This window comes from Numenius arquata, chromosome 6 (assembly GCF_964106895.1).
Source record: "Numenius arquata chromosome 6, bNumArq3.hap1.1, whole genome shotgun sequence".
NCBI classification, from domain to species: domain Eukaryota; kingdom Metazoa; phylum Chordata; class Aves; order Charadriiformes; family Scolopacidae; genus Numenius; species Numenius arquata.
The window spans coordinates 58999547-59011773 of NC_133581.1; the positions used below are offsets into that span (position 1 = coordinate 58999547).

The 12227-nt window shown below is 48.2% G+C and overlaps 1 protein-coding gene across 7 annotated transcripts; it reads left to right on the plus strand.

The window, feature by feature from the left end:
- The first annotated feature begins 56 nt into the window (after positions 1–56).
- Positions 57–10231, plus strand: GSTZ1 (glutathione S-transferase zeta 1). Of its 7 annotated transcripts, none has more exons than XM_074149102.1 (10): positions 91–229; positions 3370–3421; positions 4096–4163; positions 4853–4933; positions 5406–5531; positions 6068–6143; positions 7019–7071; positions 8340–8389; positions 9018–9167; positions 10092–10231. In XM_074149102.1, exons 1-9 carry the CDS (start codon positions 209–211, stop codon positions 9142–9144), a joined length of 654 nt encoding a protein of 217 aa, XP_074005203.1. In that variant the 5' UTR covers positions 91–208; the 3' UTR covers positions 9145–9167; positions 10092–10231. The 7 variants fall into 7 exon arrangements, with proteins under 7 accessions (XP_074005207.1, XP_074005203.1, XP_074005202.1 ...); XM_074149107.1 differs by having other exon boundaries at positions 113–229; positions 3993–4163; XM_074149106.1 differs by lacking the exon at positions 10092–10231 and having other exon boundaries at positions 57–229; positions 3993–4163; positions 9018–9393.
- Positions 10232–12227: the final 1996 nt, after the last annotated feature.

The window sequence follows — 12227 nt, forward strand, 5'->3', positions numbered from 1 at the left end:
AGCGCCGGGGCGGGCGCGGTGCATCCTAGGAACGGAGGCCGGGGCGGGCGGGCCGCGGGGCACGCTGGGAGATGTAGTCCCGCCGGGGCGGCGGCAGTCACAGCGACAGTTCAGACCAGAGGGGAGGGCACGGCCCTGCGGCCGGCGACGGGCCGAGGCTGGGACGGGGCTGTGGCACCGAAGCCCCCGCGGAGGGTCGCGGCGCGGGATGAGCTCTGCCGCGGCCAAGGTACACGGGGCTTGGCTCCCCGCTCTCCCTGCGGAGCGTCCCCCTCGGGCGGGAGGGGAGCGGGGATGATGGCGGCGCCAGAGCTGGAGGGAGTGAGGGGCGATGGCGGCAGCTCTCCACCCTCGGCCGGGGCGGACCTCGGCAGCTGACCGGGATCGCGGCCTAAATCAGCTTCTGGTGCCCCGGGAAGGCCGGGACGGTGTTCACCGAGAGGGCTGCACCCCCATGCACGGCGTCTTCTCCGTAGCTTTTGGCTGCCCGGTCCTGCACCCATGTCTCAGCCTCAGAGGAGAGCAAGGAATTTGCCCCCATACTAAATAAAACTAACGCCTTTCAAAGCAGTGGCGGTGTTTACTTAAGATAGTTAATCTACGTGAGCTGTTAACACCAATGCCTGCTGCAGACATACTGAACACTTAGGAACAAACCTGCACCTTCTGCTTATACCTTTATGTTTCCAGCCAGCAGGATACAAGCTGTGCCTTTCAGACACCGAGGTTTCCCCTCTGCGACCCTCCTTGGTCCTTCCAAGTTTCTTTCCCATGTCCCACATGGACAGCTGCCCTGCCTCAGTCCATGTGTTCGGGCTGCTTGGAGTGATGGGTCTCAGGAAAGCAGTGACAAGACTTTGCCTTTCCAAGGCCTTCCCAAATATAGCCTGGAAGGAGGTGGTATCCAGAAGAGACCATACAGAAGCGGACAGGCTTGGAAACCTCAGGGCTCCACACGCAAAGTTTGGGGTGTCTCTTCCATCTTCCTAAACAGTCAAGTGCATTTCCCAGGCTTTTACTCTAGATTGGGATTTAAGCCCAAACTTTCCTCACTGCACCGCTGATGCTGGAAATGAAAACAGGACCAAACCAGAAATCTCAGTAGACATGAAGCAAATGTTGTCCCCCTGCTATCCTCCCAGCTCCAACCAGTCCAACCTGCAGCTTATGGGGATTGTACCCTGCAGGGCTGTAAATGGAGGCAGTTCTTCCCAGCTACTATCCTGGCCCACAGTCAGCTCTTAGTCCAAGGAAGACTAGATATCTGGGACCTGTCCACTGAGGACAAAACATCCCTGCTGTCTCCAGTCTTTACTTTATTTTGCCTGTGATCTCCCCTGCTGCTGGGAGCAAAACAGCGTGAACTTAAGGGATCACTCCAGGCCCCAGCCTCTGGAGACACAGTTCCCAGCTGAGGGATGGCTTGTTTTCCATGCTCCTTTTGGTAGAATCCCCCGGGGCCTTAAAATTATAGAGCGAAGCAATTAGCTTAGCACAATTTATTACAAATGATAGTGCAGGCTGCAAAAACAACAAAGAACTGCAGAGAGCATCCGGAGAAATGTTGCTGCCAGCTGAGAGGCCAGAGTCCAAAACAGATGTGGTGAAGGACATGAATTTCTGAGCCAAAAAATCACCAGCAAGGTCCCTGGGAAAAAAACAAGTAAAAATAGTATGTCATGAACTGTATGTTTCCCTTTTGAAGTCATAGTTTCTGTTTCCCTGCAACCCAGCAGGCTAGAGATTTGAAAAAAAGCATAGCTGAGATTTCTAATGCCCTAATTCCATAAGCAGAAAATTTAAGAAAATCAGTAAATACTTTGTCCACGAAAGTGTTACCAATACTGCCATCACTTCCCTGCTCACTTAGAAACCATTTCTCCAGTAACCTTCGACTAGAGTAATTTAATCAAATGCATACCTCATGTAAAGTAAGAGAACCATCAAAAGTAAGAGAAGCATCAAGTTTACAAAGAGGACTGGAGTACAGAGATCTTTGGGGTCCCTCTGTTTTGCTGTTGACAGATTGTGTATCAGTGAGTGAATCCCTACTTTTTTCTGCCGTACTGTCAGTCTCTGGTGTAATTTCTATGCATTTTGGGAGGGTGGAGACACAGAGAGATCCCTGGCATGCCATGGGATCTATAGAAGAAAGCAGAGACATGATTAGAGGTTTATTTGGAGACACGTGTGAGTTCCTGTGCAGAAAGAAAAGACCGTAATACAAAAAAAACAAGCTTCAAATTTTGCACAAACTTGGCCTGGGAGCAGAGTAGCAGCCTCTCCCAGACATGCAATGTAGAAAACCCTCTGCAGCAGCTGGTACTGATGGGAGCAGGGCTACGGGGTACCCTGAGGGACCTCCCCCCAAAGGCAGCCCCTGTTCGGGGAGCTGGCAGTCTTTCCCCAGTGAAACAGAAGTTCTGCATGTGGCTTTGGTTTCCTTGTTTCGTTCCCCAGGGCTATCTTTCTGCATTGGCAAATGCTGAGAGCCTGACAGGCTCTCTAGCTATCTTATTTATTTCTGGACAAAAAGCTAGGGAAATAAGGATGGTTCCTAAATGTGCTTCCAACCTCAAAGCTGGTTAATGGTTCTGATATCAGGGCTAGGGCTGCAGCACAGCACACCACTGCAGTTGCTCAGGATTGAACCTGACTGGCTGGTTTTCATGCCCTGGGCACGGATTTGGGGGCATAGTCCTTTTCTTATTGGCTTTAGGAGAGAAGCCTTCCCCCATCCCAGCTGTGTTAAAAGGGAAAGCAAAGAGGTTGTCTTTATTCCCTGGAGTAGATTGCACACACCGACCATGGCATCTGAAAAGGTGAGAGCTTGGATGGGGTGGAAGGGTCCGTGAAAGCTGCCTCGGTTGGTGCTGGAGTTCAGGTAGAGATGAGCTGTCTGCCCTCTTGGCGTTCATCTGGAACAGCAGTAGCTCTTCTCACTCGGAAAGAGGTCCAGCCCAGCCCTGCATGGCTGGAAAACCCATTTCATGCCACGCAAATAGCCAGTGCAGGTGCTTGGCATAACCAGTGGGGAACTGGCTTTAAAAATCCAAGACAGGGTAAAAGTTAGCAATATCCAATAGGGACAAAGAGGGAAGCTTTGTAGGGGATAATTTTAAGGTCACTTGTGCATTGCTGGACACATCAGCTGCAACTAAATATTCCAAGAGCCAGCATCAAAGACAGTGACACTGCTTGCACGCCCAACCCAGGAATAGTCGCTTTCAGAAAGGAGCCCTCTCTCCCCCAAACCTCACTCTGCCCTGACTTACAGTTCCTGAAATGCCTTTTGTTCATGCATTGCTCTCCTTACAGTACTCTGGTGTTCCCACCATATAACCACTTTATCTGTCTTTCTCTTCTCAGCCGATACTTTATAGCTATTTCCGAAGTTCCTGCTCTTGGAGAGTGAGAATCGGTAAGATTTGGTGTTGATCTCTCTTTTATTGTCTTGGTGTTATTGCAGTATCCTCCCCTTCACTAATCGAATTAATCAGTCACTTATTAAGAGAGAGATCAGCAAACATGATCATGGAACAGTGAGGCATTTCCCTCCCCTTCTCTGGAGTGGGAGGAGAGGGAATGCCACAGCCTACCTGGAGCAGGAGGAAGGGATAGGAACAGAGGACTTCACTTAGCCTGCAGCTAGTTAGAGGAATTACTCCTTTTGTAAAGCGAACATGATGCAGATGGCTCTTTCTTCCACATTATCTAGAAGGGCCCTATGCTCTGTTTTCACACTGATACTGCCTCAGACCCTGGTCTTGAGAGCTAAGTAGGACTGGGAACAGTCCCTACTTGGACTGAGACAGTCTTAAGCAAGGATTTGTAGTTGAGCCCAGGTCCCCTTTATTTTGGATAATGCAGTGGTTTTGCCAGGACTGATCTCTAGTGCTTCGGTCCTTCATTTGCCAGAGCTCTATCTATCTTCTCAGTGGACTCAGGCTGCCTTTCTTGAGGGATGTGGTCTTTTTTTTTTTGTTTTAAAGCCATTCCTTTTTCAAATGGAGATGGTAACATTTCCCTGAGCCCATTACCAGTGAAACTGGTCTCAGTGTGCCTGTCTGAAGCTGAACACTCTGTTTTCCCTAGCACTGGCTCTGAAAGGGATTTCCTATGACGTGGTGCCAGTGAACCTCCTGAAGGATGGGGGGCAGCAGGTAAGGATATAGCTACCATTGTTCTCTCCAGGGGTAATGAACTTGGGGATCATTTGGAGAATTGGGATTGGCGCTAGAAAGTTCACAGGCAAAATCACTGAATTCCTCACGACTCCTCTATAATTAATAGTTGCTTTCAGCCAGTATTCCTGGGCATGCAAGACAGGGAGAAGATGACTGCAGGAGACTAAAGGTTTTCTCCTCTCTTAAACATCTGTGACTGAATTTCATAAGGTTGAAGATCTTTTGCTCATGCTTAGCATAATATAACTGAACATATCTGGCACATAGACTTCAGAGAAGCTGCACTGCAATTTAAACACAGACTTGACCTTATTCAATTAGCACCATAAAGTATGCGTGGCAGGGGATGTGTGTCCAAAAGATGCTAAATGATATAGCAAGGGTCTACAAAGGGCCTGCCAAAAGAAGGGGTGGGTTGCCAGAAAAGATCTTAACCAAGAACTTATTCCGGGATGGGGGGGCGGGGGGCATAGCAGGGAATTGTGTGCCCCAGTGAGAGCTTGCTGTAGGCTAATGGTACAGCATAACTTCCTGCAGATATTAGTACTGAGGTAGAGGGAAAAGCCACATAAAAAAAAATAAAATAGTTTGGTAACTGGGTCCTAGGGGAAGAAAACAAGGAAGAAGAATTTATTGTTGCAGTAATCTTAGGTTTGTTTGCACAGTTTTCTGCTGAATTCAAGGCAATGAATCCAATGCAGCAAGTCCCAGCCTTGAAAATTGATGGCATCACCCTTTCTCAGTCGGTGAGTTACCAGGTCAACATTCCTGTTAACCATTCACTCCAGGCTGCTGCCCAGTCTGGAGGGTATGGTTGTGCCTCATCTTTCTCCCCAGAGCTCTCATTTGTGCATTGGAAAAGAGACAGCATTTGTGATAAACAATCTCACTTGGGGGCAGAAATAGCACACAGTCTTTGCTGTGAAACTCCTGTCAAGGATTTAAGCTCAATTCAGGTTGTAACTCCACCTTTCACTGAGCAGTCTGTACTCTGATTTAGAAGGCTGTGCCAGAGTTTGCATGAAATTACAGCTGGGCTCAAAGACAACAATGTCCCAAGCAGACATCAAAGGGGATATTCTGTTGCTTAGATTGGTAACACACTTCATTCAAATACTGTTGTACTCTCTTGGAACAGCTCCCCTTTCCCAGGTGTTCAGGATGTGAACTTTTCCTTGGCTCTCCAATAACCTCCCCTTATCTCTTTGCTCATTACAGCTAGCTATAATTCATTACCTAGAAGACACCCGTCCTAACCCCAGGCTCCTGCCCCAAGATCCAAAGAAGAGAGCCCAAGTCCGAATGATCGCCGATCACATTGTCTCCGGCATTCAGCCACTCCAGGTATTGCCTCATCATATCCATGCAAATGAGAAAACCAGATGGTTTTCCAGGAGTCTGGATCTCTGAAAAACTCAGTCTCTTTAAACTGCTGCCAGCCAACAGAGTGGCAGATCTTAAGACTGTGTGTTAGCAGATGAAATCCCTTCTTAGTCTCTGCCTGATCTGCTAATGACAATACAGCATCTCCTACAAAGAATATCCTATAGCACCCCAAGGTTCTTTCCAGAAACAGCTGAACCCATGTGGTTTCAGTGCTGGGTCAAGGATGTTTTAGGAAGAAGACAACTGAGCAAACCCACAGGGCACAGGCAAAGAGATACCCTGGCAGCTGTTACAGAAGGACAGTTCCAAGAGAGAGATACAGCAGGGTGCGTGATTAGATGAGGGTGAGGTCAGGGCTGACCCAGCTGGCTGAATTCAGGCTGGGGGCTCTGGCTTGGCAACTCCTCATCTCCCCTCTCCTCCACTGGATGAGGCAGTGGGCAAGATCCAGCCAGCAGTGGTCAATCTAACCTGGAGGTTGCTTGCCTTTGCAGAACCTGAGTGTCCTGAAACAAATGGGGGAGAAAAAAACGGAATGGGCTCAGAACTGCATCGCATCTGGCTTTCAAGGTGCGTCCCACATCCAAAATGATCAGCACTTCAACTGACCTTTCAAAATGCTGCACCATTGGGCTCCTACTTTCCTCTTCAAGCAGAACAACAGCTCTCCCATGGCTGGTGTGCTGGGGTCCTGCCCTGCAGGCAGAGACAGTGCTCTTCCTGCCTGGAGTCCGTTGTCCAGGACTGGCAGATCTCCAGGGTCTTGGGGAAAGATGCTGTCCACAGGGTGGTTCCACTGCTGCTCATGGAAGAGGGGAAACCTGGGGTCACCCTGTACACCACAGCAGTTGATTCACCCTGAAGCATGAGGGCTGACAGCACTTCTCCTTTCCACCCAGCTGCTCCCAAACCAGTGCCTTTTGCTTTAAAGTTCTATCTATATTTATATGCTTTTGTAACCAGACAAAAGATATCTGGCAGATAAAGATAGATGGCAAACTCCCACAGGATCTAGCAAGTAGCAGATTATTTCTTTACCTCCCTGGGAGAAACAGGGTGCTTTTTGTTTCCTCAAAACCCTTTCCCCCACGTACTGGAACGGCAGACCCATCTTCATTCTGGACAGATGCAAACTGACTGAACCTTTGCATTTTTCCCCTCCTCACTCACATATCTCTACATTGTCCTCTTAGTATTTCAGGTGCGTTGCCTGAAGCAGCTGAAGTCACCCTGGGCCCCAAAAAGTTGAAGGACCCTAAAGACTCCCCTAACTATACTGTTGTAAGATTTCTGTTCTGTCTAGGTTCTATCCCACACTGCTTCTTTTTCATACTCAGCTCAGGGTCAAAATGTCCTTGTGCATAATTCCCAGTCTAAAAGGTCTTTGGTGTCCCTTTCAAATGAGTTTCCAATGCCTCACTCCAGTGTACCACCTCTCTTGGCAGCACTGGAGCAGACTCTGAAGCACACTGCTGGGCGCTACTGCGTGGGAGATGAAGTAAGTATCTGAGAGAGTGTTGTGTACCATTAGGGAACTGAAAACCCCAGTATATTCCATAAAATAGGATAGGAAATTAATTGTTGAGACACAGCAGAACCCCATTCTGTGCCAGGAGTTACACGTGGCACCTTCACCATAAGAAAAAAAGTTGCATGGATCCTCCTTAGGCCATTACTGACTTGTAAATCATTATGGAGATGTTTACTTGTCCCTGCCTATAACCTGCAGCTTTATCTAGGATCTGGCTGCTACTTGAGGATGTGGAAACAGATTATATATATATATATATATATAAAATATATATTATCTATAAGAGATTTGGAGTTCAAATTTCCCGTAATAGGGGCAAAGCTTAGCTCAAGAAACACAGGCTGAGTTCTTAGCTCTGCTCTGTGGAACATTTAACCAGGTTGTATTGTATTTTTCAGCTCTGTTTGTCCAACGTTAACATGGACAGATTTCAGAGAGCTCACACACAAGCTGTTCTGACCCTTACCAAGCTAGAAGCCACTCAGGCCTCTTCCATTTAGCAGTCCTGTTTGGCAGGCAACCGGATCTTCCTATAAATGCCTGGCAAAAAGGAAGGCTCCTGCAGTATCCTGTGATGCAGTGGATTACAGGATCACAGATTGTCTAGTAGGAGGAGCCTTATGGAACTGGAGCCCTTGGTGGGCAAAGGCTAGTTACAAGATCTTATGCTGGAGAATAATGTGTGCCCTGAAAGGCACCCAGAGTTTTGTGAGCTGGGGAGCTGGGTTGGGGCAGCTGCCTCTGTGTGGACAGGCAGCAATCTGTATTGTCCTTGAGTCGTTTTTACAGATTGCAAGTCCCTGAGCCTGTGTGCAAAGGCCCTATCGTGTATCAGGTCTTCACATTGGCAGGAGCTGCTTGATACTCCTGCAATACAAACAAGCAAATTTCCTCATCTTTCCCTTCCCTCCATCGCCTCCCTCTGCAGCTTGCCAGCAGACTTGTTTGCTCAGAGGCAGTTGCCATAGAAGCACCATATCCTTGAGGTCATGATGATCAGCTGGTACACAAGGAGCTCCCTAAGGCTGATGGCTTCTTCTATTAGTGACTCCTATGAAGTCCTTCCCTTTTACTGTCATCGTATTATTTATGCTGGATTAAAAAAAGAATGGGATTATTGTGACAGCTCCTTCTAAAGTAATTTCTACCCTGCTGTCAAAGCCTGCCACCACAGTGAAGCGTGATGGGACAGGATCTGAGTTACTCTGACCCCTTTTTCTTTGCTACATTTGCAGGTTTCCATGGCTGATCTCTGCTTGGTGCCTCAAGTTTTCAATGCTGAAAGGTAATTAAGGCTAAACTTGAGGTGCTCTTCAAGGACACCTACTCCTTGTGCTGGGCTGTCAGAGCTTACCGTCTGCTGCTCCTCGGGCCTGTTAGGAAAGCATCCCTCCTGCCTGCCCTGTTTAGTTACGGAATTTTCTCTGCATGAATTTTCCTATGTTATAAATACTGTCTCTTTTGGAAGCTCTCAGAAATAAGGAGCTAGACTCTCTTCTTAGAGGCCCCCAGAAGAAGCCTGCTCTATGTCTTTAGAAAACCTAAGGTTGCCCGCACTCCCTCCCCGTTTGCTATACTGCACGCAGGGGGAAAAGATTAATCTGACTGTATTTGTTGAAAGCCTTAAACCTATGCAAGCAGTAGCTACGTGATTCCCAGGAAAAGCATAGTGCCTTCTTACCCTGTGCTGCACACTGTGTAAAAGCCTAGCGAAGACAGAAGAACTAACTAACCTTTCCTCCAGCATTTGTTTTTAAACCTACAAGGATGAACCTTTTCTTTTAACGCAAAAGTGCCCCAGCCTGTGAGATTTTCTCATGCTAGGCAAACAAAGCACATGGCTCTACCCTTCTGCTCACTGCTGCACTGGCTGTCTGACTCTGGTACCTCAAAAATTCTTTTCCTTTTTACAGATTCCAAGTGGATATGGGTCCATATCCCACAATAACCAGAATAAACAAAGCTCTCCTGGAGTTAGAGGCATTCAAAGTAAGCCACCCATCCCGGCAGCCAGATACTCCTGCAGAGCTGCGAGCTTGAAGCCCTTCTATTCATTAAATCAAGTAAGGTGGAGTGTCAAAGAGGACAACAGCTATAGCTTGAGTAGGACTTCAGTGCCAGCAGGAAGCCCTAGTACTATCATCTCTGGGTGGGAAGAAGGACAGAGGACCTGGAAGTAGCACGGATGACTTACAGGAGCTATGCCTGTGCTGGAAAGCTTGCAGCTACTTCTGACTATGTCTGAATTTAATCTCCATGAAGCAGATTAAAGCAGAAGCATCCATAATTATCAGAAGCGCCCTTTGTATGGCTTTGGGTTGGGGAATGTGGCCACAAACAAGTCTTATGAGGAGCAGCTGAGGGAGCTGGAATTGTTTAGCCTACAGAAAAGGAGGCTGAGGGGAGATCTTATTGCTATCTACAACTTCCTGGAAGAAGGTCTTAGCAAGGTGGGGGTTGGTCTCTTCTCCCAAGTAACGGGTGATAGGACAAGAGGAAATGACCTCAAGTTGCACCAGGGGAGGTTTAGACTACATATTAGGAAAAATTTTTACACTGAAAGGGTTGTCAAGCATTCGAACAGGCTGCCCAGGGAAGTGGTGGAATCATCATCCCTGGATTTAAAAGACAGGTAGATGTAGTGCTTAGTGATATGGTTTGGTGATGGTTTTTTGTCAGTGTTAGGTTGACAGCTGGACTTAATGTATCTGAAAGGTCCCTTCCTACCTAGACAATTCTATGATTCTATGAAACAGCTGTGAGGCACTGAGCCAATTCTGGACTCCCCACAGGGGCTGCTTCTTTCTACCACCTACTAAAAGAGCATCAGGGAACCAGTGTACACAGTGCGCTACTAACCTAGTGGGCCTGCTTGTCCTTGAAGCTGCCTCAGAGCTATGGCACAATCAGCGTGCCATGGGTGTAAACAGTAAGAGCTGGTCTCTGAAAGAAGACATCCTAATCCTAACCCTTGTTGGGTCCCACAGGTCTTGCAAGAGCCAACAGTCAGCAACTCTGCCACCCCTTGCAATGACAAGAGAATTACTATCTGGGACAGGTGATTGGTACCTCTTCCTTATGGCTAGCAGCAGTCTTGCAGAATTTATAATAAAGGTCCGTCTAGAGCAAAGCTACGTGGTTGTGCCATAGTCAGCAAGACACAACCAGCTCACTCCCATATGCTGAAAATGACGGTGTTCTCTTTCTTTTCCCATCCTCAGACACCGCTCTAGGTGTTTTTCTAGTCCTCAGCTGCAGACTATTTCCCAAGGGAATCCCACCCCAGATTCCCTCCAAACCAGAATTACGCCTGTACTTTCACTGTGAGGATCTTCCAAGTGGCAGGAGTAAATCCCTTCTACTCATCCCAAATGAAACCCAACATCTGAGTCACCTTCGAAGCTGAAAGCACCCCAGGAATTCCAGCCCAGGAACCTGTAGGGCAAGAAAGGAAACCCAGAAGCCTGTGACCGTGTTGCTGCACAGCCTCAGCTCAGATCCCCCTGAATGTTTTGGCAGCCAAGTCCAGGTACCAAGCCAGGGACACGGGAGGGAATTTCTGCCGGTCTGGTGCTGTATATCAGCTGCACTAAGACAGCAATACCCACGGCCTTCAGAAAGGCTTTACAAACCTGGGATCCCTGTGCCAAGGTAGCATTCACCTATATATAGATACTTGGACTGCCACATTGCTTGGACTCGTTTATTACCATCCATGTCTGTGTTCAGGGTGGTGAAGAGCCCTTGCTGTTCCAGGCTCATTCCGAGTATCGTGCATTATCCTAGGTCCAGCTGGATCTTGGCTGTGCTGTTGTAAAAGGTCCCCGCACAGTTGGAGCCCCCAAAGACCAACACTGTGTGCAGGTTATGCTCCTCTCTGTTCTCCATGTCCACATCCATCAGGTGGGCAGGAGTCAGGTCAAGCAATGTGTGGCCAGCTCGGGGCACAGAGCACAGGTCGTGGTGGATCACCGTGCTCCATGAAAGAGTATCTGAAGTAGAAAGCAGCTATCAATACTGACAAACCCACTCCTAGTGCAAGGGATGAAACAAATGGACCAGACTAGGTGTTCAGAAACACCACTGCAGCCCCATAGTCACCTTCAGCTACAGACACCAGGAGGAAGAGTCACTCACCTAGGTGGAAGACAAAGGCATCTTGCAGGGCTCCCTTGGCATTGCAGCCTCCACTGATCAGGACCTTCTGGTCTGACACAGCCAGAGCTGCATGAAAGCTGCAACCAAAGCAAAGCTGAAAGGTTACTACTGCAAAAGCTGCTGGGGTTGCCTCAGTCAGCAATGGGCAGGGGTGGGCAGACTTCAGCAGGAGGCTGGGGGCTTAAGCTGCAGAATGGAAGTTAACTTCTGCTTCTTTTCTGCTCTGACTTGCTGAATAACCCTGAAAGAGCTGTTTGTTTGCCTCTGCAGGTCAGGCCACAATCAGGACTGAAAAGCACCTCAGTATTTCAGAAGGAGCTATCAAAACTCCTATGTTTTGCTCTATGGAGTGAGATAGGTGGTGTGATTTGGTGTGATTTAGGTCATTGTTCTAGTGGGCAATAGTGTCCCTTTAGGAACAGCATAATCCCAGTACAAGAATTTCTTCCGCTCTGTGTGTCTCTAGGTACTATGGAGACCAAATAGCAGGCAATACAGTTCACTAGCACATGGCAGAAAACTTTCCCTAGCTTGAAAGGCAGATTTCCAGGGAGACTAAGAGATCTGTACCCACACCCTACAGGCACCAACTAGGACAGCATAGGAATTTCTGGTCCCACAGCAGGGGGGCCACCCACTGTATTTTGACTAGTGGGACAGAGATACGCAATTGCTCTGCCCACAAGCACCATTTAAACCTGACTTCAAAGAGAAAGGCCAGAGGAAGACACCTCCTGGGTCTGCAATAGGATCTTACCAGCGTGCAGAAGGCTGTCCTGCGAGGAGGGGGACTGGTGTGTACTCCATGAAACCTGACAGAGGAAAGGCAGGTGAAGTGTCCTAAAAGCTCAGCCTCATAACTAACCAAAAATTTCCATGCTCTGTCACATCAGCAACACGCATTCTCTGTTACCCAGCTTCTTCCAAAAAAGCAGTCTCTTGGTTTTCCCCATTCCCTCCCCTCT

What these genes read in the sequence shown, in the direction of transcription:
- GSTZ1 (XM_074149102.1), top strand. Translation starts at nt 209, where the DNA reads ATGAGCTCTGCCGCGGCCAAG. An exon ending in TGAGCTCTGCCGCGGCCAAG is followed by an intron (nt 230 to 3,369) that starts GTACACGGGGCT and finishes TTCTCTTCTCAG; the next exon opens with CCGATACTTTATAGCTATTT. An exon ending in CCGGCATTCAGCCACTCCAG is followed by an intron (nt 5,532 to 6,067) that starts GTATTGCCTCAT and finishes TTGCCTTTGCAG; the next exon opens with AACCTGAGTGTCCTGAAACA.